This window comes from Rhinoderma darwinii, chromosome 9 (genome assembly GCF_050947455.1).
Source record: "Rhinoderma darwinii isolate aRhiDar2 chromosome 9, aRhiDar2.hap1, whole genome shotgun sequence".
In the NCBI taxonomy this organism is placed as follows: domain Eukaryota; kingdom Metazoa; phylum Chordata; class Amphibia; order Anura; family Rhinodermatidae; genus Rhinoderma; species Rhinoderma darwinii.
This window is the reverse complement of record NC_134695.1, coordinates 60328946-60347734: the sequence shown is the minus strand read 5'-3', so window position 1 is coordinate 60347734 and position 18789 is coordinate 60328946. Positions and strand designations below refer to the sequence as shown.

At 41.1% G+C, this 18789-nt stretch overlaps 1 protein-coding gene across 2 annotated transcripts in view; it reads right to left on the bottom strand.

The window, feature by feature from the left end:
• The window catches only part of SPI1 (Spi-1 proto-oncogene), a 36963-nt gene extending 18398 nt beyond the window's left edge, over window positions 1-18565 (bottom strand). The window contains exon 1 of one of the 2 annotated variants that reach the window (XM_075837018.1): window positions 18420-18565. In XM_075837018.1, coding sequence (XP_075693133.1) covers window positions 18420-18485 — 66 coding nt within the window. In that variant the 5' untranslated portion in view covers window positions 18486-18565. The remainder of the gene's footprint in view (window positions 1-18419) is intronic. The other variant, XM_075837017.1, reaches the window with a different exon arrangement.
• Window positions 18566-18789: the final 224 nt, after the last annotated feature.

Here is an 18789-nt window from a genome sequence, read left to right as displayed (position 1 = left end):
GGACTACTGGAGACAATGAGCAGTCTTTTTTTCTGTCAGATTTGAAGATAAGTGAAATACTGACCTTCTCCTGCAAGAGCCTTTGGCAGGTCTCAATAGCAATGCACTGATTTTGCCATAGACTGCAATACTGTGAGATTGCAGTCTATGGCCTAAGCGATCTAATGATCGCAGGTTCAAGACCCCTGGGGGGGGGGGGTAAAAATAGTAGTGAAAAAAGTTTTTACAAATATTTAAAAAAATAAAAACGATTACAATTAAAATCACCCCCTCCCCCTATTCCTAGATCACATATACGGGAAAATATATAAAAATGGCCGAATCGCAGTTTTTGCCACTTCAACTCCCACAAAAAATTGACTAAAAAGTGATCGAAATGCAATATATTCCCCAAAATGGTATCAATAAAAACTATCTTTGCCCATATAAAAGACGCCTTACACAACTCTATGCACAGAAATATAAAAAAGTAACGGGGGTCACAATATGGCAATGCAAAAAAAAAAATTAGTTTCATTCAAACTTTTACTTTTCTTTTTAAAGGCTCCCACGCACACGACCGTAATACAGTCCACAATTACAGACCCATTCAGTTCTATTGGCCGCGGACACCTTTCCATATCGCTACGTTGTATGGGAGAACGGGCCGAAAATGCATGCTGCGGGCCGTGATTACGGGCACGGCCGTGTGCATGAGGCCTAAAACATAACAAAAACAATATAAATTTGGTATCACCGTGATTGTACTGATGCACAGAATAAAGGTAATGTGTCATTTTGACCGTACAGTGAACACCGTAAAAACGAAACCTATAAGAACACGGCGGAACTGCTGTTTTTTTTCCAATTCCACCCCTTTCTGAACTTTTTTCCATCTTCCCTGTACATCACACATAACATTAAATAGTGCCAGTAGAAAGTATAATTTGCCCTGTAAAAATTAAGACCTCATATGGCTGTGTTAACGAAAAATTTTAAAAGTTATGACTTTTTGAAGGCGGAGAGGAAAAAACAAAAGCAAAAACTAAAATTGGTCTGGTCCTGAAAGGGTTAAAGCAATAACAATATTAGATCTCGCTGTAATATATAATAAACTACAGTATAACCATAGCCTGGGTCTCATGGGCCCCCGTGCAAATACTGTACCTGGATTCACCACCTTACCCCCAGGAACCTGGCCGAGCGGCACAATGCAGGGAAGCTGCAGGAGCCATCTGTGCTGTGGCCCATTTGATGTGCTAATAGGCCCAGGTCCCAGTGGTCGGACCCCCAACAACCAAACACTGATAGCCTATCCTAAGGATAGGTCATCATTTACAAGACCCAGAGAACCCATATTACCACTAATTCATATTGGAAATATACCTAATGTCACATCTGCTCTATGAGCCCCTCTAGAGTAGGAGCCCGGCTACAACTGTATCTTAGGACTCCACACAACCTATAGCTATATATGTATGTATATATATATATATATATATATATATATATATATATATATATATATATATATATTGGTATCTTGCACGTCTTGTATCTTGTATGGGTCTGCATTCCATAAATAGCTTTTCCTCCCTTTCTGGTAGAACACATACCCATACAACTGGAGGAGGAAGGAGCTTACACATAATACATAACTGTCAGTACTTATTACAAAATCAGTGGTTGGGCTAGACAATGCTTCAGTCACGGTACTTGGAGTCATGTAATAGTTGCATCCATAATGCTTCGGCAATGCAAAGACACCCATTTTGATCCAATATTTGAGTGCGATCAACAGTCACATATATGCCAATTTACGTCAGTAAAAAATTCCCAAATGTTGCCCAACTTTTCCTATTGACTTCTATTGGACTTTGGTGCCAGAAAAAATTGTACAACCCTAAAAACACAACAATTCCATTGTACACTATGAGTTGCATGCCCTCCCATTGACCGGGATAACTCAACTAAAGTCATAGTCCAGCGCTGGCCTAGAGGTACCACCCAAAATGTAGGATTACCCTTTTATTTCACTGTGTGAGATTACAAAAAAGGAAGACATGGGGTTGAAAAAGTTACCCAACAGTTGCTGGAACATATTGTACATGTGTCCGTTGTGTAGGAAGGGGTTATAGAAAATAATTGATTTCTTTGTATATTTTGTGTGGGTGAGTACTTCTGTGCTTAGCTAGAATGGGAGATTGTCCGTCATTTCCTCAGAATCTTATGATTAAAGTGAAGCTAAACTTTTTACTAACTTCTGACATGTCATAGTGACATGTCAGAAGTTTGGATTGGTGGGGGTCCGAGCTCTGAGACGCCCACCAATCGCTAGAACTAAGCAGCTGAAGCGTTCGTGTGAGCACTGAGCCGCTTCGTGTCTGTTTGGCTTTTTCCAGAAAAAGTACGGGCTCATAGACTTTTTATTGAGTCCGTACACCGATACATTAAGTTCCGGAAAAAGCCGAACAGATACGAAGCGGCTGAGCGCTCACAGGAGCACTTCTGCCACTTCGTTCTAGCGATTGGTGGGGGTCTCAGTGCTCGGACACTCATCCAATCAAAACTTCTGACATCTCACTGTGACATGTCAGAAGTTAGTCAAACGTTTATCTACACTTTAATCAGACCGATAAATAAAACTATTGTGAGCCATTAGATAATTGGAAAACATTTCGTAAAAGTTTCGTTAACCCCTTAATGACCAGACCTATTTTAGCCTTTCGTTGCATTCCAAAAGCTGTAACTTTGTTCTTTTTCTGTCCACACAGTTATTTGAGGGGACATACTGTATCATTTATTGATTAGCTTTTAATAACTTTTTTTGTGGGAGAATTTAAATTTTTTTTGCCCATAGCTTGTTTTCGTTATAAATTTACGCAGCTCGCCATGCAGGGTAAATAATGTGCTATCTTTATTCTATGGGACAGTACGATTACGGCGGTACCAAATATGTATACTTCTTTATGTTTTACTACTTTGGCACAATAAAAACACTTTAAAACAAAAATAGTTTGTTTTTTCATCGCCACATTCAAAGAGTCATAACTTTTGTATTTTTCCGCTGATGTAGACGTACGTGGGCTTGTTTTTGTTTTTTCTTAAAACGAGATGTAGTTTTCATTGGTACCATTTTGGGGTACTGGGGACTTGTTGATTAACTTTAATTAAAGGTCTTTTCCAGGGAGGCACAATTTTTGCTATAGGCAGTGCACGAGCACTGAGTTATCTGAAAGGACATAAACAAAATGGGACGGGCATTAAAGCATAATCAAAGAATGAACGGGGCGGACATTGAGGAGGCTGTGGACCAATAGGATGCCTCAAACCCGGGTCTATGTCAGAAGTCCCGTGTTTGAGGCATCCTATTGGATCACAGCCTCCTCAATGCCCGCCCCGTATGTTTCAATGCCAGCACCATTTACTTGGCTTTCATGCTATTCCTAAATGCACGTGCGCTGCCCGCCTCGAAAAGGGCGAGTAGCGCACAAGCTCGGAGGAATAGCATAAAAGCAAAGTAAATGGTGCAGGCATTGAAACATACGGGGCGGGCATTGAGGAGGCTGTGATCCAATAGGATGCCTCAAACCCGGGACTTCTGACATAGACCTGGGTTTGAGGCATCCTATTGGTCCACAGCCTCCTCAATGCCAGCGCCGTTCAGTCTCTGCTTATGCTTCAATGCCAGACCTGTGTCTATACTCAGTGAGGTAGCGACACAGGTCTGTCTGCATAATAACGGTCGTGCACGAGCGTGTGTCGAGGTAAAAAAACACATGAGTGAAAGCAAAACTTCCGGCCGCCAGAGGTAGGGGGAATGGGAATAAATGTGTTCCGATTTTTGACACAATTTTTATCAGGAAGTTTATTTAAATTAGACATTGAGTATATGTACAAAAATGTAATATCCCCGGAAATCTCCTTTTATATAATTATTTTTTTTTGGGGGGGGGGGGGGGGTTGTAAAAAAAATCAATTCCGCTGTTTTTTGTATACCGTTGACCATGTGGTTTACATGACATAATAACTTTGTTGTTTGTTTCGTTATGATCGCAATGATACCGTATATGTGTACTATTTGTTTTTACACAATACTGCTTTTTATGGAAATAATGGTTTTATTGCATTTTCTTACTGTGCATTGTTTTGTTTTTGGTCTTTTTTTAATAAACGTTATTTCAAGTTTTTTAATAATTTGTTTATTCCCACTAGGGCACTTCACAAAAAGATCTTCTGATCGCTGATACTGTATAATGCTTTGCTATACTTATTATACTAAAGCATCACTGCCTGTCAGTTTTACACCTTTCTATCCTAATAGGCAGACAGTCCCGGCAGGCCTGGAGGTCTTTGTTAGGTCACTGGCTTCCTTGGCAACCCACAGGCCACTAAGGGTATGTTCACACAGGCCATTTTCAGCAGTTTTTCGGGCCATAAACTTCCCGAAAAACGGCTGAAAAATCGGAAGCAGAACGTCTACAAACATCTGCCCATTGATTTCAATGGCAAATACGGCATTCTATTTAGACGGGGCGTTTATTTTACGCCTCATTTTGAAAAAATGGCACGTAAAAAGACGCCCCGTGAAAAGAAGTGCATGTCACTTCTTGAGCCGTTTTTGGAGCCATTTTTCATTGACTCTATAAAAAAAACAGCTCCAAAAATGGCCGTAAAAAACGCAGCGAAAAACGTGAGTTTGCTTAAAAAACGGCTGAAAATCAGGAGCTGTTTTCCCTTGAAAACAGCTCCGTATTTCCAGACGTTTTTTAGTAAGTGTGTGAACATACCCTAATGGGTAACAGAGTTAAATGGCTGGGATCAGAGTTATCTTATGGAGAACATTCAGACTCCATGCAGATGTTACGCAGGTCAGAAACACATGCATGAACCCATTTACTATCTAATGTAGGGAAAACTTTATGCCCCTTGCATTATAGGAGCTCAGCTGTGTTTATATTAACAACTTGCTGACTGTTTCCAAGGACAACCGCTTGCATTTTGAATGCAGCTTTGGGGTCTAATACAGGCTGTAACTCAAGATCAGAACATAATAAATAATGCAATATATATGAGTTACTTAAAAAACTTATGCAAAGTAATTCTATATGTAAACTGGAAAATGTTGCTTAACCCCTTAATGACCAGGCCTGTTTGTCACTTAATGACTAAGCCAAATTTTGAAAATCTGGTATGTCTGACTTTATCAGAGAATAACTCTGCATTAGTTTTGTACATCCAAGTAATTCTGACATTGTTTTTTCGTCACATGTTGTACTTTATTTTAGTGGTAAAAGTAGACTGATACGATTTGCGTAAATTAATTAAAAAATACAAAAATTGATGACATTTTGTAAAAATTTTATTTTTTCCCTAGTTTGAACTGCAATATGTCACATATGTACATACATACTGTACAATTTGTTTTATTAAATATATATTTCCATCTCTTTACTCTATTTTGGTAGCACTTTTGAATTTTTTTTTTAGCAATTTAGACTTACAAATTTAATAATACATTTTGAAGTACATTTTGTATTCCTGCACCAAGCCAAGTTTTCAGAGTCTCATAGGTGTCAGAATGACGGAAACCCCCATTAATTACCCCATTTAAAGAAACAACACCCCTTAAGTTTTTTATTAAGGCGTGTTGTAAGTATTTTGACGCCATCGTTTTTTTGTAAGAATTTATACAAAGCAGGCGTAAAAAATATCAGAAGTGTATAATTTAAAGGCATATTTCTTTGTAAAGCGAACATGAGAATGAAGAAACACACCCCAAAATCTATCACCCTGTGTTCAAAAATACCCCCATTGTGGCCCTAATGCGCTGCCTGGACACACGGCAGGGCCCAAAAGGAAGGGAGCACCTGGAGGCTGTCAGAACACATATTTTGCTTGAAAATGTTTTAGGCCCCACTGCACATTTGGAGAGGCATTGAGCTGCCAGAATGAAAGAAACTCCCCATAAATGACCGCATTTAGAAAACTAGACCCCTTAAGTTATTTATCTAGGTGTGGAGTCAGCATTTTCAACCCACAGTTTTTTGCTGAATTTAATGCAAAGCTGGTGAAAAAAAAATCTACTTTTTTTCACAAATGTATCATTTTAGACAGATATCTTTGTAAAGCGAAAATAAGAATGAAGAAACACACCCAAAAATCTATCGCCCTGTGTTCAAACATACCCCCATTGTGGCCCTAATGCGCTGCCTGGACAGACGGCAGGGCCCAAAAGTAAGGGAGCACCCTTTGGCTTTCAGGACACATATTTTGCTTGAAAATTTTTTAGACCCCACTGCACATTTGGAGAGGCATTGAGCTGCCAGTACAATAGAAACTCCCCATAAATGACCGCATTTTGAAAACTGGACCCCTTAAGGTATTTATCTAGGGGTGGAGTGAGCATTTTGACCCCACAGTTATTTGCTGAATTTAATGCTAATGCAGTGTAGAAAATAAATTTATTTTTTTCACAAGTGTGTCATTTATAGGACATATTTTTCGTATACAGTACATGAAACGGAGAAAATGCACCCTAACATTTATTGCGCTGCTTCTACTGTTTTCAAAAATACCCACACTTAGGACGTAATCCATAGCCTGGCCGCATGGTGGGGCCCAAAATGAAAGGAACCCCTCTATGTTTTTCTGGACATAATTTTAGCTTGAATGAATTATAGGCCCCACTCCTTCTTTACAAAGGATTTGAGCTGGCAGAACGATGTAACACCCCCAAAAGTGACCCCATTTTAAAAACTACACCTCTAAGGTATTCATCTAGGGGTGTAGTGAGTAGTTTAAGGCCACTTTTTTCTTGCAAGAATTAATGCAAGGGTAGCGTAAAAAATAAAATGTAGTTGTTTTTTTCCCCCACAAATACGTAATTTACAGGACAAGGTGTTCATCTAAGGGTATAGTGAGAATTGTTTTTTTGGGTGCGGATCTTTCCCCAATGGTATTCATGTAGGGATATTCCGTTTTTAGAACATACGTAACATCTCTTTTGGGGTCGGCTTTTTTTGGCAGTCGGAGCACTTCGGATGGGAAATGTAGCCCTGGGACAATTCTGCTGGCTTGACTTGATGATGCCACCCCTCCCCTCCCCTGGGCCTGGTCCCCAAATATAAGATTTTTTATAACCTTTTCTTAATATTCAAGATGGGATCCCTGGTTCCCCGCCTTTCTAAAAATCACAAATGAATTATATAGGGACACTTGGATGAGGTGAACGGACAGTTTTTTGTACCCTATCCGGGATTTCCGGACAGCGCTGTAGGGCTGCAGCATCTGGTCTGCAAGGTCCACCCCACCCATATATTTATTGTAGCCCTGTATGCACACAGGCTACCGGGCAGTACTACTACTCCTGCGTACAGGAATGTGGCTGCTGCTGTCTGGGTGAATAGATGTAAGCATTAGGACCTCTCTCTTGTCACAGAACTTGACAAGCAGCAAGTCCTGATTACATAGTCCCCTGATTTCCCCAGCGTAAAATTTTTGCTTGACCAGGGACTTTGGCAGGCCTTTGTGATTGTGGTGTATGGTGCCACAGGCCACTGTTTTTTTTCTCAGACTGGCACCTGAAGAGGGGTATGCTGGAATAGAATTTGTCCGCGTATAAGTGGTACCCCTTATCAAAAAGAGGGTGCAAATGGTCCCATATAATTTTACCACTGATGTTGAGTGAAGGGGGGCATTCTGGAGGGACAATTTGGAAGTCTTTCCCTTCATACTCTCTAAATTCGTAAGTGTAGCCCAAGTCACTCTCACATAATTTATAAATTTTTAACCCGAATTGGGCCCTCTTATTTGACAAATATTTCCTGAATTGTAGGCGGCCTTTGAAAAGGACCATGGACTCATCCATGGCAATATTTTTTTCGGGGGTGTAGGTCTGTGAAAACTTGGCATTTAAATAATTTAAAAGTACCCTAATTTTAAAAAGCCGGTCATGGCTGGGATCACTGTGGGCAAACTATATTATCCACTAAATGAAGGAAGCGCAGTATAGTCTCAAAGAGCTGCCTTGTCTTCACTTCTCTGTACATAGGGGTGTCGTACAGGACATCAGATGTCCAATAGGACCTAATCGTGTGTTTCTTAACCAAACCCATGCTCAATAGGAGGCCCCAAAATGTTAAAATATCTGCCACAACTACTGGTCGCCAGATGCTATTTTTGGCGTAATAAGAGGTGGAGTGACTGGCAATAAATTGAGCAGCATATAAATTGGTCTGCTCAACCATTAGGACTAATAATTCCTCTGAGAGAAATATTTTAAAAAAGTCCTCCTCCCTAAACCCCTAAATGCCGATTTGGATGCCCGTCACAGAAGTAAGTTCTGGAACACACGGAGTGTATGACTCTGTGGGCACCCAATCAGGGTCAATGGCACTAGTGTTAGGTGGACAATCGTGCCTGCGGCGCCTTGGCTGTGGCTCCTCATCACTAGTTCTAGTGGACGATGACAAAATTAAAAATTGCTCATCAGTCCCACTTGCACTTTCTGTATCCGAGCAGATCATGGCGTAGGCCGTATACAGACGCTGAGCCATGCTAATCTTACTAATCTAATTAACTAACTATTTCTAACTAATTGCCCCCTAACTAACGCCCTACACTTAACGCTACCTAATGCCCTAAGTCTAACGCTACACTGGGTTTTTTTTCTATTTTTTTTAATGTATAAACGATAAAACTACCACACTATAAACCTAACGCTAATAAATGTTTCCTAACACTTGCCCTAACTAACTATTTAGAACTAATTGCCCTCCTAACGTCCCACACCTAACGCTACCTAATGCCCTATGCCTAACGCTAACGCTACACTACACCGCGTTCCAAATTATTATGCAAATGTTATTTTTCGCTGATTTTCCTAAATAGTCGATGCAAATGACAGTCAGTATAATCTTCAAGCCATCAACCATTGGAGTGTAATGCGAATTTTAGTGAATAAATCTCCTAATGATAACAGATTTTTTTTTAAAAGTAAAAAACTCAAAATGCACTTTTTCAAATTATTATGCACAACAGAGATCAAAACATTTTAAAGGTTGTAAAGAGAACTAAAATGGTAATTTGTTGAATTTGCAGCATCAGGAGGTCATATTTACAGAAATCAAAAGCTCTTTCAATCAAAAAAACGTAACAGGCCAAGTTACATGTTAACATAGGACCCCTACTTTGATATCACCTTCACAATTCTTGCATCCATTGAATTTGTGAGTATTTGGACAGTTTCTGCTTGAATATCTTTGCAGGATGTCAGAATAACCTCCCAGAGCTTCTGTTTTGATGTGAACTGCCTCCCACCCTCATAGATATTTTGCTTGAGGATGCTCCAAAGGTTCTCAATAGGGTTGAGGTCAGGGGAACATGGGGGCCACACCATGAGTTTCTCTCCTTTTATGCCCATAGCAGCCAATGACACAGAGGTATTCTTTGCAGCATGAGATAGTCCATTGTCATGCATGAAGATAATTTTGCTACGGAAGGCACGGTTCTTCTTTTTGTACCACGGAAGAAAGTGGTCAGTCATAAACTCTACGTACTTTGCAGAGGTCATTTTCACACCGTCAGGGACCCTAAAGGGGCCTACCAGCTCTCTCCCCATGATTCCAGCCCAAAACATGACTCCGCCACCTCCTTGCTGACGTTGCAGCCTTGTTGGGACATGGTGGCCATTCACCAACCATCCACTACTCCGTCCATCTGGACCATCCAGGGTTGCACGGCACTCATCAGTAAACAACACGGTTTGAAAATTAGTCTTCATGTATTTCTGTGCCCACTGCAACCGTTTCTGCTTGTGAACATTGTTTATGGGTGGCCGAATAATAGCTTTATGCACACTTGCAAACCTCTGGAGGATCCTACACCTTGAGGTTCACGGGACCAGCGGCTTCAAATACCTGTTTGCTGCTTTGCAATGGCATTTTAGCAGCTTCTCTCCTAATCCTATTAATTTGTCTGGCAGAAACCTTCCTCATTATGCCTTTATCTGAACGAACCCGTCTGTGCTCTGAATCAGCCACAAATCTTTTCACAGTACGATGATCACGCTTACGTTTTCTTGAAATATCCAATGTTTTCAAACCTTGTCCAAGGTATTGCACTATTTCACGCTTTTCGGCAGCAGAGAGATCCTTTTTCTTTCCCATATTGCTTGAAACCTGTGGCCTGCTTAATAATGTGGAACGTCCTTCTTAAGTAGTTTTCCTTCGATTGGGCACACCTGGCAAACTAATTATCACAGGTGTCTGAGATTGATTACAATGATCCAAAGAGACCTATGACACAATACCATCCATGAGTTTAATTGAAAAACTAATAATTAAATGTTTATGACACTTAAATCCAATGTGCATAATAATTTGGAACACGGTGTGTGTATATATATATATATATATATATATATATATATATATATATATATATATATATATATATTTATATATATTTATATATTTATTCACTTTTATATATAAATATATACATTTATTAGTACAAAGGAGGGGGAGGGGAGGGTAGTAAATGGGGTACTGGGGGTGATCAAAATTATTTTTTATTCACTATTGCCTGGAGAAAAAACACACAGCTCCGTTCTCCTCAGAAATCTGCAGGAATGAGGAGAACGGAGCTGTTTGCCCTGCCTCCCTATCTTTAAATGCTGTGATTGGTCAGGCAGATTTGACTGACCAATCACAGCGATCACCGTATGGGGACAACTGTGATTGGTCCCCTGACAGCTCCCTGTCACGATCAGGTGTCTGCGACAGCTGTTGCCAGGGATTTGTCACTGTGTGTTTACACACAGTGACAGGCAATGTGAATGATGTACAGGGTGGGCCATTTATATGGATACACCTAAATAAAATGGGAATGGTTGGTGATATTAACTTCCTGTTTGTGGCACATTAGTATATGGGAGGGGGGAAATTTTTCAAGCTGGGTGTTGACCATGGCGGCCATTTTGAAGTCGGCCATTTTGTATATAACCGTCACTCGTCACAAAGGGGTTAATAATGGACATTTGCTTTAAAGGGTATGCATACCTTTGCAACCTGTTATTATTATCATTATTATTATTATTATTATTATTATTATTATTATTATTATTATTATTATTATTATTATTATTATTATCATCAGTATTACTCCAATGCATCTAAAATTAAAACAACTTTGCAATAACGTTCCACAGTTTTGTGTATACAACTCATATGCAGGCCTATGTGTCTCCATGGTTACCAACTACAAACAAAATCTGTGTAGTTCAAAAACGTGTTTTATAGGACATAATTTAAAGGGGTTTTCTGACCATAAGAAGTGATGGTATCACTTTTTCATCTGTGGGGGTCCGACTGCTTGGACCCCACCAATCCACAGAATGAAGGGACTGCAGCACTAAATGGGTTGTTCAGGATCCTCGTCTCTTGGCCAGAGTGGAGAGCGGTTACATAGAGCGTCTCTCTCTCTCTCTCTCTCTCTCTGGAGGACCTGTCCTGTCCGGCATTACACAGACAACCCATTGATATGAATGAGTACTGTGTAATGCCTAATTTCTCCTGTGGTGGCGCTGCAGGGAAATTAAACACTTGCTGCCAGGTTTCACCACAGATTACACCTGATTGCTGAGGGTCCCAGAAGGGTATACTTTATGATCGGCTTTTTGTCAAGGGACCCTTCTAACAAGTAGGAATTGTCCAAAGCCGACAATCTCTTAAAGCAATGCAGCTTCTTCACTGACTTTCCATCACAGAGGCCCACCCAGCCACCTGTTTTGCAATGTAATACAACACCGCCCCATGCATTTGAATGAAGCTGGGTCGCAGGTCCATGTACAGCGGATATCCTGCAGCACTGATGTGCAGGAGAAATGCCAAAGGGACTTCAGTTCCTTTGCTCTACGGATCAGTGAGGGGGTCAACATTATGGCATATCCAAGTGATTTGCTTAACATTCAAAGATGAGAATACCCCTTTAAAACAGTCCCACTATATTCCTCCCAAATTTAGTTTCAACTGACTTATCTTATTTATTTAAAGAAGACCACCAGTGGTAATACAACTTTCCATGTCTGCACCCCCCACCTGACTGCATACCCCACTCTACGCTTCTATTATGTATATTGTACTTACTTTTTGAACTGCTGCCTTGTCTGTTGTTTAAAAAAGCCTCCATCTTGATTCTTAGATTTCCTCAGCTTTCTCTTCCTCTCTGCTTTGCTATCAATCCCATGATGCTTTAGCACAGCATCACATGACCAGCTATAGACCATACCATTTTTGCATGCTGGGGGACACTGTAATTATCATTCCCTCTATATTCTCCTAAATCAGCTGAGGAACCATAAATATACAGACAGGGAGGCTGCACTATATTCTTCTACCTTATACCTGTGTGACAGGAACCTGTGTAAGTATCAGTGGTGGCTGATGATAGAAGGTTCTGTCCCCCCTGTGTAATACTAGTGCGGTCCAGGAACTGCTGAAGCCTGTGATGGGTGACACATAGATCTCCATAGACTCAAGTAGAGAAAGTTGTCACCGAGCCTAATCCACACTGCTGCTAAGCAACCATCCCAGTCTGATATATAGAGATAAATAACAGGGGAGAGACTGACACATGGAATACCATAATGGAGCACATGGGAAAGTTTTGTTTTGGACAGAGTGTTCCTTTAATATTTGTTTGTGTTTTTGGCCTTTTGTTGCCGTCATACTTATGATATCCACACAGGTCTTGGTCATATCGAGACACTGGTTACACAATACTCTCCCATGTACAGGTGTGGGGTGCTGGTTTTTGGCTGGAACAGTTCCTTATTTTTGTATCATTTTGTAGCCTCAACTTCTCATTTTCCTTTTCTCACCTTTAGTGGAATCAGAACGAGGAACACAGGTAACACCCCACTTTTTCACACTTCCCCTTTGACACAGAACAAGAATAGTTATAGGAACAACTACCTATCATGTGGAACCAGATGTTTCTCCGGATCTTAACCCTTCCCCGGTGTCGGGACATATACTATTGATGAAGCAGCTCACGTTGTGTAGAAGTGTATTGGAGTATCATCAATGTAAAATGGTTCATGGATGTGAATCTGACCTGCGTAACATCTGCATTGAGTCTGAATGTTCTGTACGGGTTGACTTGGATTTTCTTCCAGTCATATTCCAAAAACGTACAGTAAGGTTTATTGGCAGTATATGAAACTGGCCCAAGTGTGTGTGAAGGTTCAGACTGGTCTACCAGAGAATCCTCCGGTGGGTCCAGGCTCTGACGCAGTAATGGGCCCCATTGATCCAGCAGAAGACAACCCCATTTGGAGCGGACTTTGGAGCCAATCACTTGCCACTAGGATCTATTGCTTATGGGATGATTCACAGATAACCTATTAGACCTTATTGATGATATGTCCTGTGTGTGCAATGATAACAACAAAGATTACGCTGCAGTGGACAGGCAATGTTCCATATAGGTGAAGGGTGGATGCTCAGATCATTTTCACTGGTAGGCCCAAGGAATCTTTGTCTAACGTTGTGTGTGTGTGCCAGATAGAGAACATAAATTGTAGGTGAATGCATTCTGTGTACATTGCTATGGAATATGCTGGTGCTTTATAGGGAATGGATAATAAATAAGTAAAATGAGGTCCTACCAAATGAGACGGACTTCGGCATTGCAGCGCAAAAGAGGGTGTAGTCTGACGTCATCGGCGCATGCGCAGTACAGCTGATTAGACCGGTGAAACGTCAAAGGTGTACTGCGCATTCGCTGATTATGAGGCAGAGCCGCGCACACGTTCAGGAGACTTCAGGGTCAGGCGTGAACTCGGCTATTACACTGCCTGGCCCCTGCCAATCAATGAAAGAAGGGAGGGGAGGTTTGGACTGGGGAAAGAAGACATGGCATTTTGGTGCAACGGTGACACCCTCGTTGTTACAAAATGCTCATTTGCATATATTGATTAAAGTGATTTTCTCTGCAAAGGAGGCACCCGTGTGAAAAAGGAAAATAAAGTTACATTCATGTGAGCCTACACTATATTACTCTGTTGCTCATTTGACAGCACACTGCGAACACTAATGCCAGCTAAACAACTAAATATAAATAAATATACATTACTGCTAAATCTACCTACAATAGGGAGCTTCTTAGCGCACATTTTGATCAAATTGTGTTTGCCCACCTTCCACGACAAGGTGTCCTCCATAGGTGGGAACCTTCGCTGCACATACACCCACCTATGGAGGACACCTTGTCATTGCAGGTGGGCAAACACAATTTGATCAAAATGTGCGCCAAGAACCTCCCTATTGTAAGTAGATTTAGCAGTAATGTATATTTATATTCATAGAAGTTGTTCTCTCTCAGCTGATTCTGTCAGTTCAGCTGAACTGACGGCTCGGCTGAGAGAGGGTCCTGTGCGTCTCTGAAACACACAGAATCCACTTAATATTGATCACACCTAAGTTATGAAGTGGATGTCACGACGGGGGTGTGGACCCACTCGGCCGTACCGCTGTAGCAGTATAGCAGCTGGCCAAACAGAGTACAAGGTCAATGTCTATAGTTCGGATAAGGTACCTCTGGCAATACAGACAGTAGCGATCGTTTAGGCTCGGATGGAACTCAGGCAGCAGACAGACAACAGGTGCGATGAAACACAGCAGGTTTAGTAGGTGACAAAACATGACTCCAACACTGTACAGCACAGGAACGCGGTAATACGAGATACAGGATACAGGTAGCAGGAACGGGAACACTGAAACTGGAAAACACTCAAGGGACCATTTGCAAAGACAAAAACGGGTAGGTGCAAACAACACTCAGGCAATGCAGGAAGGGGCAGGGCCCTTCTTATAGTTCAGGGTGATCTGGGAGCAATCAGCTCAATCTCACACATGTGTGCAGTCTAGCTCTTTAAGGCTGGACTGAGCTCCTGCGCGCACCCTAGTGGTCACTGCAGAACAGGACGGCCGCATGTGCTGGAATTTCTGGAGAGAATGGTGTCGGCAGGATGTTGAGGAGTTCGTGGTCAGCGACCACGGACGTTACAGCGGGTCCTGTGACACACAATAACCCGCCCTCAGCTGAGACGTCAGTTCAGATGAACTGACGGATTTGGTTGAGAGAGAATGATACAGCTTCCCTACAGGATACATAGTATCATAAAATGTCAAAAAAAAGTAAAATAAGTTAATTAACAATAAAAATACATTTGTTTCCAAATGTGTACATAGCCTTTATGCTGGCCATACACTAGAGATTTTGGATGACCAATAAGGATGATTTAGACAAGCGTGAAAGTTTATAATCGAAGCGTGGAACAGTTGATCTGTCGTGTTGGATTTTTTCAGTCGTTGTTGGATTCAGTCGTTGGAAAGTCTTTCAGGCCAAACGACTGATCTGCATCCCGTCAATAGAGGCACAGACCAGGTTCATTTTTCATTTTGGTATTTTGTATTGGTATTGTCGTCCAAAATGACACATTCACAGATGACCCTTGAGCGACAAATCATTCACAAACCCTGATTACAATATTTCTGATTAATCTTAAAATGCCCAAGAGATCATGAAGACATGTCGTTGATGTAACACTATTAGTCAATATCAGTTTCTTGTTTACGGAGGTTACAACAATACACAGTCAACTTGTCTGGGACTCCCCCGACCCTGAGTTGTCTGGAACGTTCTAGATAAACATCATCAAGGAGATGGAAAAAAAAACTTTGATAAAGAAATCAAGTTCAAATGTGAAACCTTATGGTATCATCTATCACATTATCACAGTGCACACATGGACATCCCCTTTGCAATTTATGGGATTTTTTTGGCCATTCCGTGACCTAAACAAAAACGTGTACATGATCGATAAGACCAGGATCACACACACAATATTGATGCAGTTTTTGGCTCAGTTTCTTGAGCCAAAGCTAGTAGTGGATCCAAAAGGAAGAGAAGGTATAAAGAAAATACTGATGAATCTCTTTTTTGTCTACTCCTGTGTTTGCGTTAAAAAACACAGCACCACAAACAACATAAAAATTGCGAGTGTGTTTCTGGCCTAAGATTGTCAGGAAGGTTTCCATATTAATCATCATCTTAAAGTAAGATATTTCTCCTCCTGAATTGACAAAGCCAGTCCCTCCTATTTTCCATTCCCGATAGACTTTACGTCTGTCCACCTCCTCTTGGCCACATTAATTAACATGGTCAACCATGGAGACCATCAGATTTTAAATGATATAGAAAACCTGCCTTCACTGCCTTTGGGTCCCAAGGTTTAATCACTTTGTTCTGTTCTACTTGTTCTCCTGGGATACTCAGGACACCACCCTCTGTTTCTTCATCTACTCCTCTGCCCATTTACTCACTTTCATTGTTGGACTAGCCCACCAGAGTACCAAGTGATCCTCCGGTGGGCCTAGTTTCCAACAATTCTCTAAGGTCCAGCAGAAGACAACCCAATTTTGAATCTGATTTGGAGCCAGTCACTTGTTACTGGGGACAATTCTATTGCATTCACAATTCTGCCGGTTGTAATTGCAAACAGCCAGCAAGCTTGTCGAAAGGTCCCCTAACCACTTAGCTCGACTCTTATAATGCAGAGAGAGTTGTTTTTCCTACATTCGATGATTGCACAGCCTGGAGAAAAGATGACACTTCAGAGAATCCAAATTACCAGCAATCTCTGTGCAGATTTGGGATGATTTGAGGGAATGCTGGGAGATTTGAGCTTTGAAGTCTGCAGAATTGGGATTTCAGCCGCCAAAAATTTCAGTAAGAAAGGATCTCCTCTATGGGTAGTCCTCTCAAAGAAGAGAGCCAATATGCACTGGGCTGGCCTTGGGTTGGATTGTGCACTGGGCAGTACCTTCTATTGACCCCCCCCCCCTCGTGGTGTACCATATGACAAATGTTGCCCAAATAATATTACCTTAGGGTTCTCGAATAACACTACCAAAGAGTTTCCTTAGCAACTCTGCCGAATCAATAAACTATGTGTGGATGCCTCTCGGGTTCCTTGACAAAATTGGATCTTAGGGAGTATGTAATTGTGTGATTTTGAGTAAGCAAAATAGTTTGGTACCTTTATGGTATCAACTTAAATAGGTTTCCCCCAAACCACTCTCAGATATTTATGGCATATCACTAGGACAGGTTGACCACTGGGATCGTTAGTAATCGCAAGAATGAGAGACATGTGTCCCCTATTTGCAGAGGAGAGGTGGCCGCGCATCCAAGGGCACCCTCAATTATACTCTATGGGTGACAAGGAAACAACCAGGTGAGGAAGCTTGGCTTTTTACGTATCTCCCACTCGGTGTAATGTAGATTGCCCATGTATGTGTGACCCCCGTTCTCCAACTGCCAGGACCGCCTCTGATCCAACCATAATGCCATATATGTTTGTAGTGGGAAAATCCATTTACAGAAGCCCCTCTGTCTATTTCCCCGATTATCCCTACTTGTCCCCATTCCAAACCACCAATGTGCTACAGGCCACTATATCACATGGACATTCACCACTTTTATGGGATCCATTCCAAGATTAAATTCAACTTTTTATGTAGTTTAGTTCTTAGTGAGCATATGCCTTGGATCAGCAGCTGTAGTACAATAAGTCGTGCAAGGGAATGTACATAATATATAAAAAAGGTTAATTTCAGAATTCACCATGACTATCAATTATTCAAAGTAGAAGTTTTCTAATCATAGATTTACAAAACCACCAACTACATGCGAATACTTCGGTTTTATGGAAAAACTAGATACAGATCCACCCACGTAGATGACTGTAAAAGACTGCACACAATGATGACACAGGATATTTTGTCACATTATGACACGTACTCAAAACGATCAATGTGAATATTACCATTGGCTGTACTTATATAAGATGACAGGAGTTGGTATGCACGAAAAACAAATATTCTGATAGAGATTGCATAGAAGCCTAGTCAACCAAGAAGACCATGGCTCACAATGTTTTTGAACCCAATATCAAGACCATGGGTAAACTTAAAGCTACATAAATACATTTTGTACATTTGCATGAGCTTATATCATATCCTTTTGTACAGAACAATGACTTTAATATGTATCTAGTAGAATATGACGTGACAAAATAGGGGATATTCAAGTTTGAATAGACAGCTCACCCCAGAAGGGTAACTTGAAGCTCCTGGGCCCCAATCTTTAACAGGGCCCTCAACTATCTCACATCTCTTATAGTATTAGTCTACCTATATGAGACAGAGAGACCTTTTTGGCCTGTCCAAGCTCGACAACATCTTTCTCCCCTATAGTTATACTCCTGGATCACACTCTGAAGATGGAATAATTCCTTGACGGACCAGCTTTCTAGCATAGATTGAGATGCTTATAGTCCTTACAGAAAAGTAGGATATCAACGGCCTTACCTTACAGGATACAATGTTCCAGGGGCCATTCATCCTACCGCCAGTGCCTGGTAAGAAACTATACATCCACACACAAGTTCACTTGCCGACCAACCTCTATATAAAATTCAACAGGCCCTGTCCAGTTCTCCAGCTACATGTCGGGGACAAACGATAAACTCTTTCATTTGATTTAAAGGGGGAAGTTGACTTCCTTTATACTTGTACAACTACAGAACCTAATTCACTTCTCCATGCTGTTAGTTCTGCTAACCTATGCTAATACAAAAGGAACTTATCTCAAACTCCATGCTAAGTCCTCATGTTAGAGTTTACTAGTGTGACATAATAGGCAGGTTATTTCCACCGTGATAGTGGGATCATTATGATA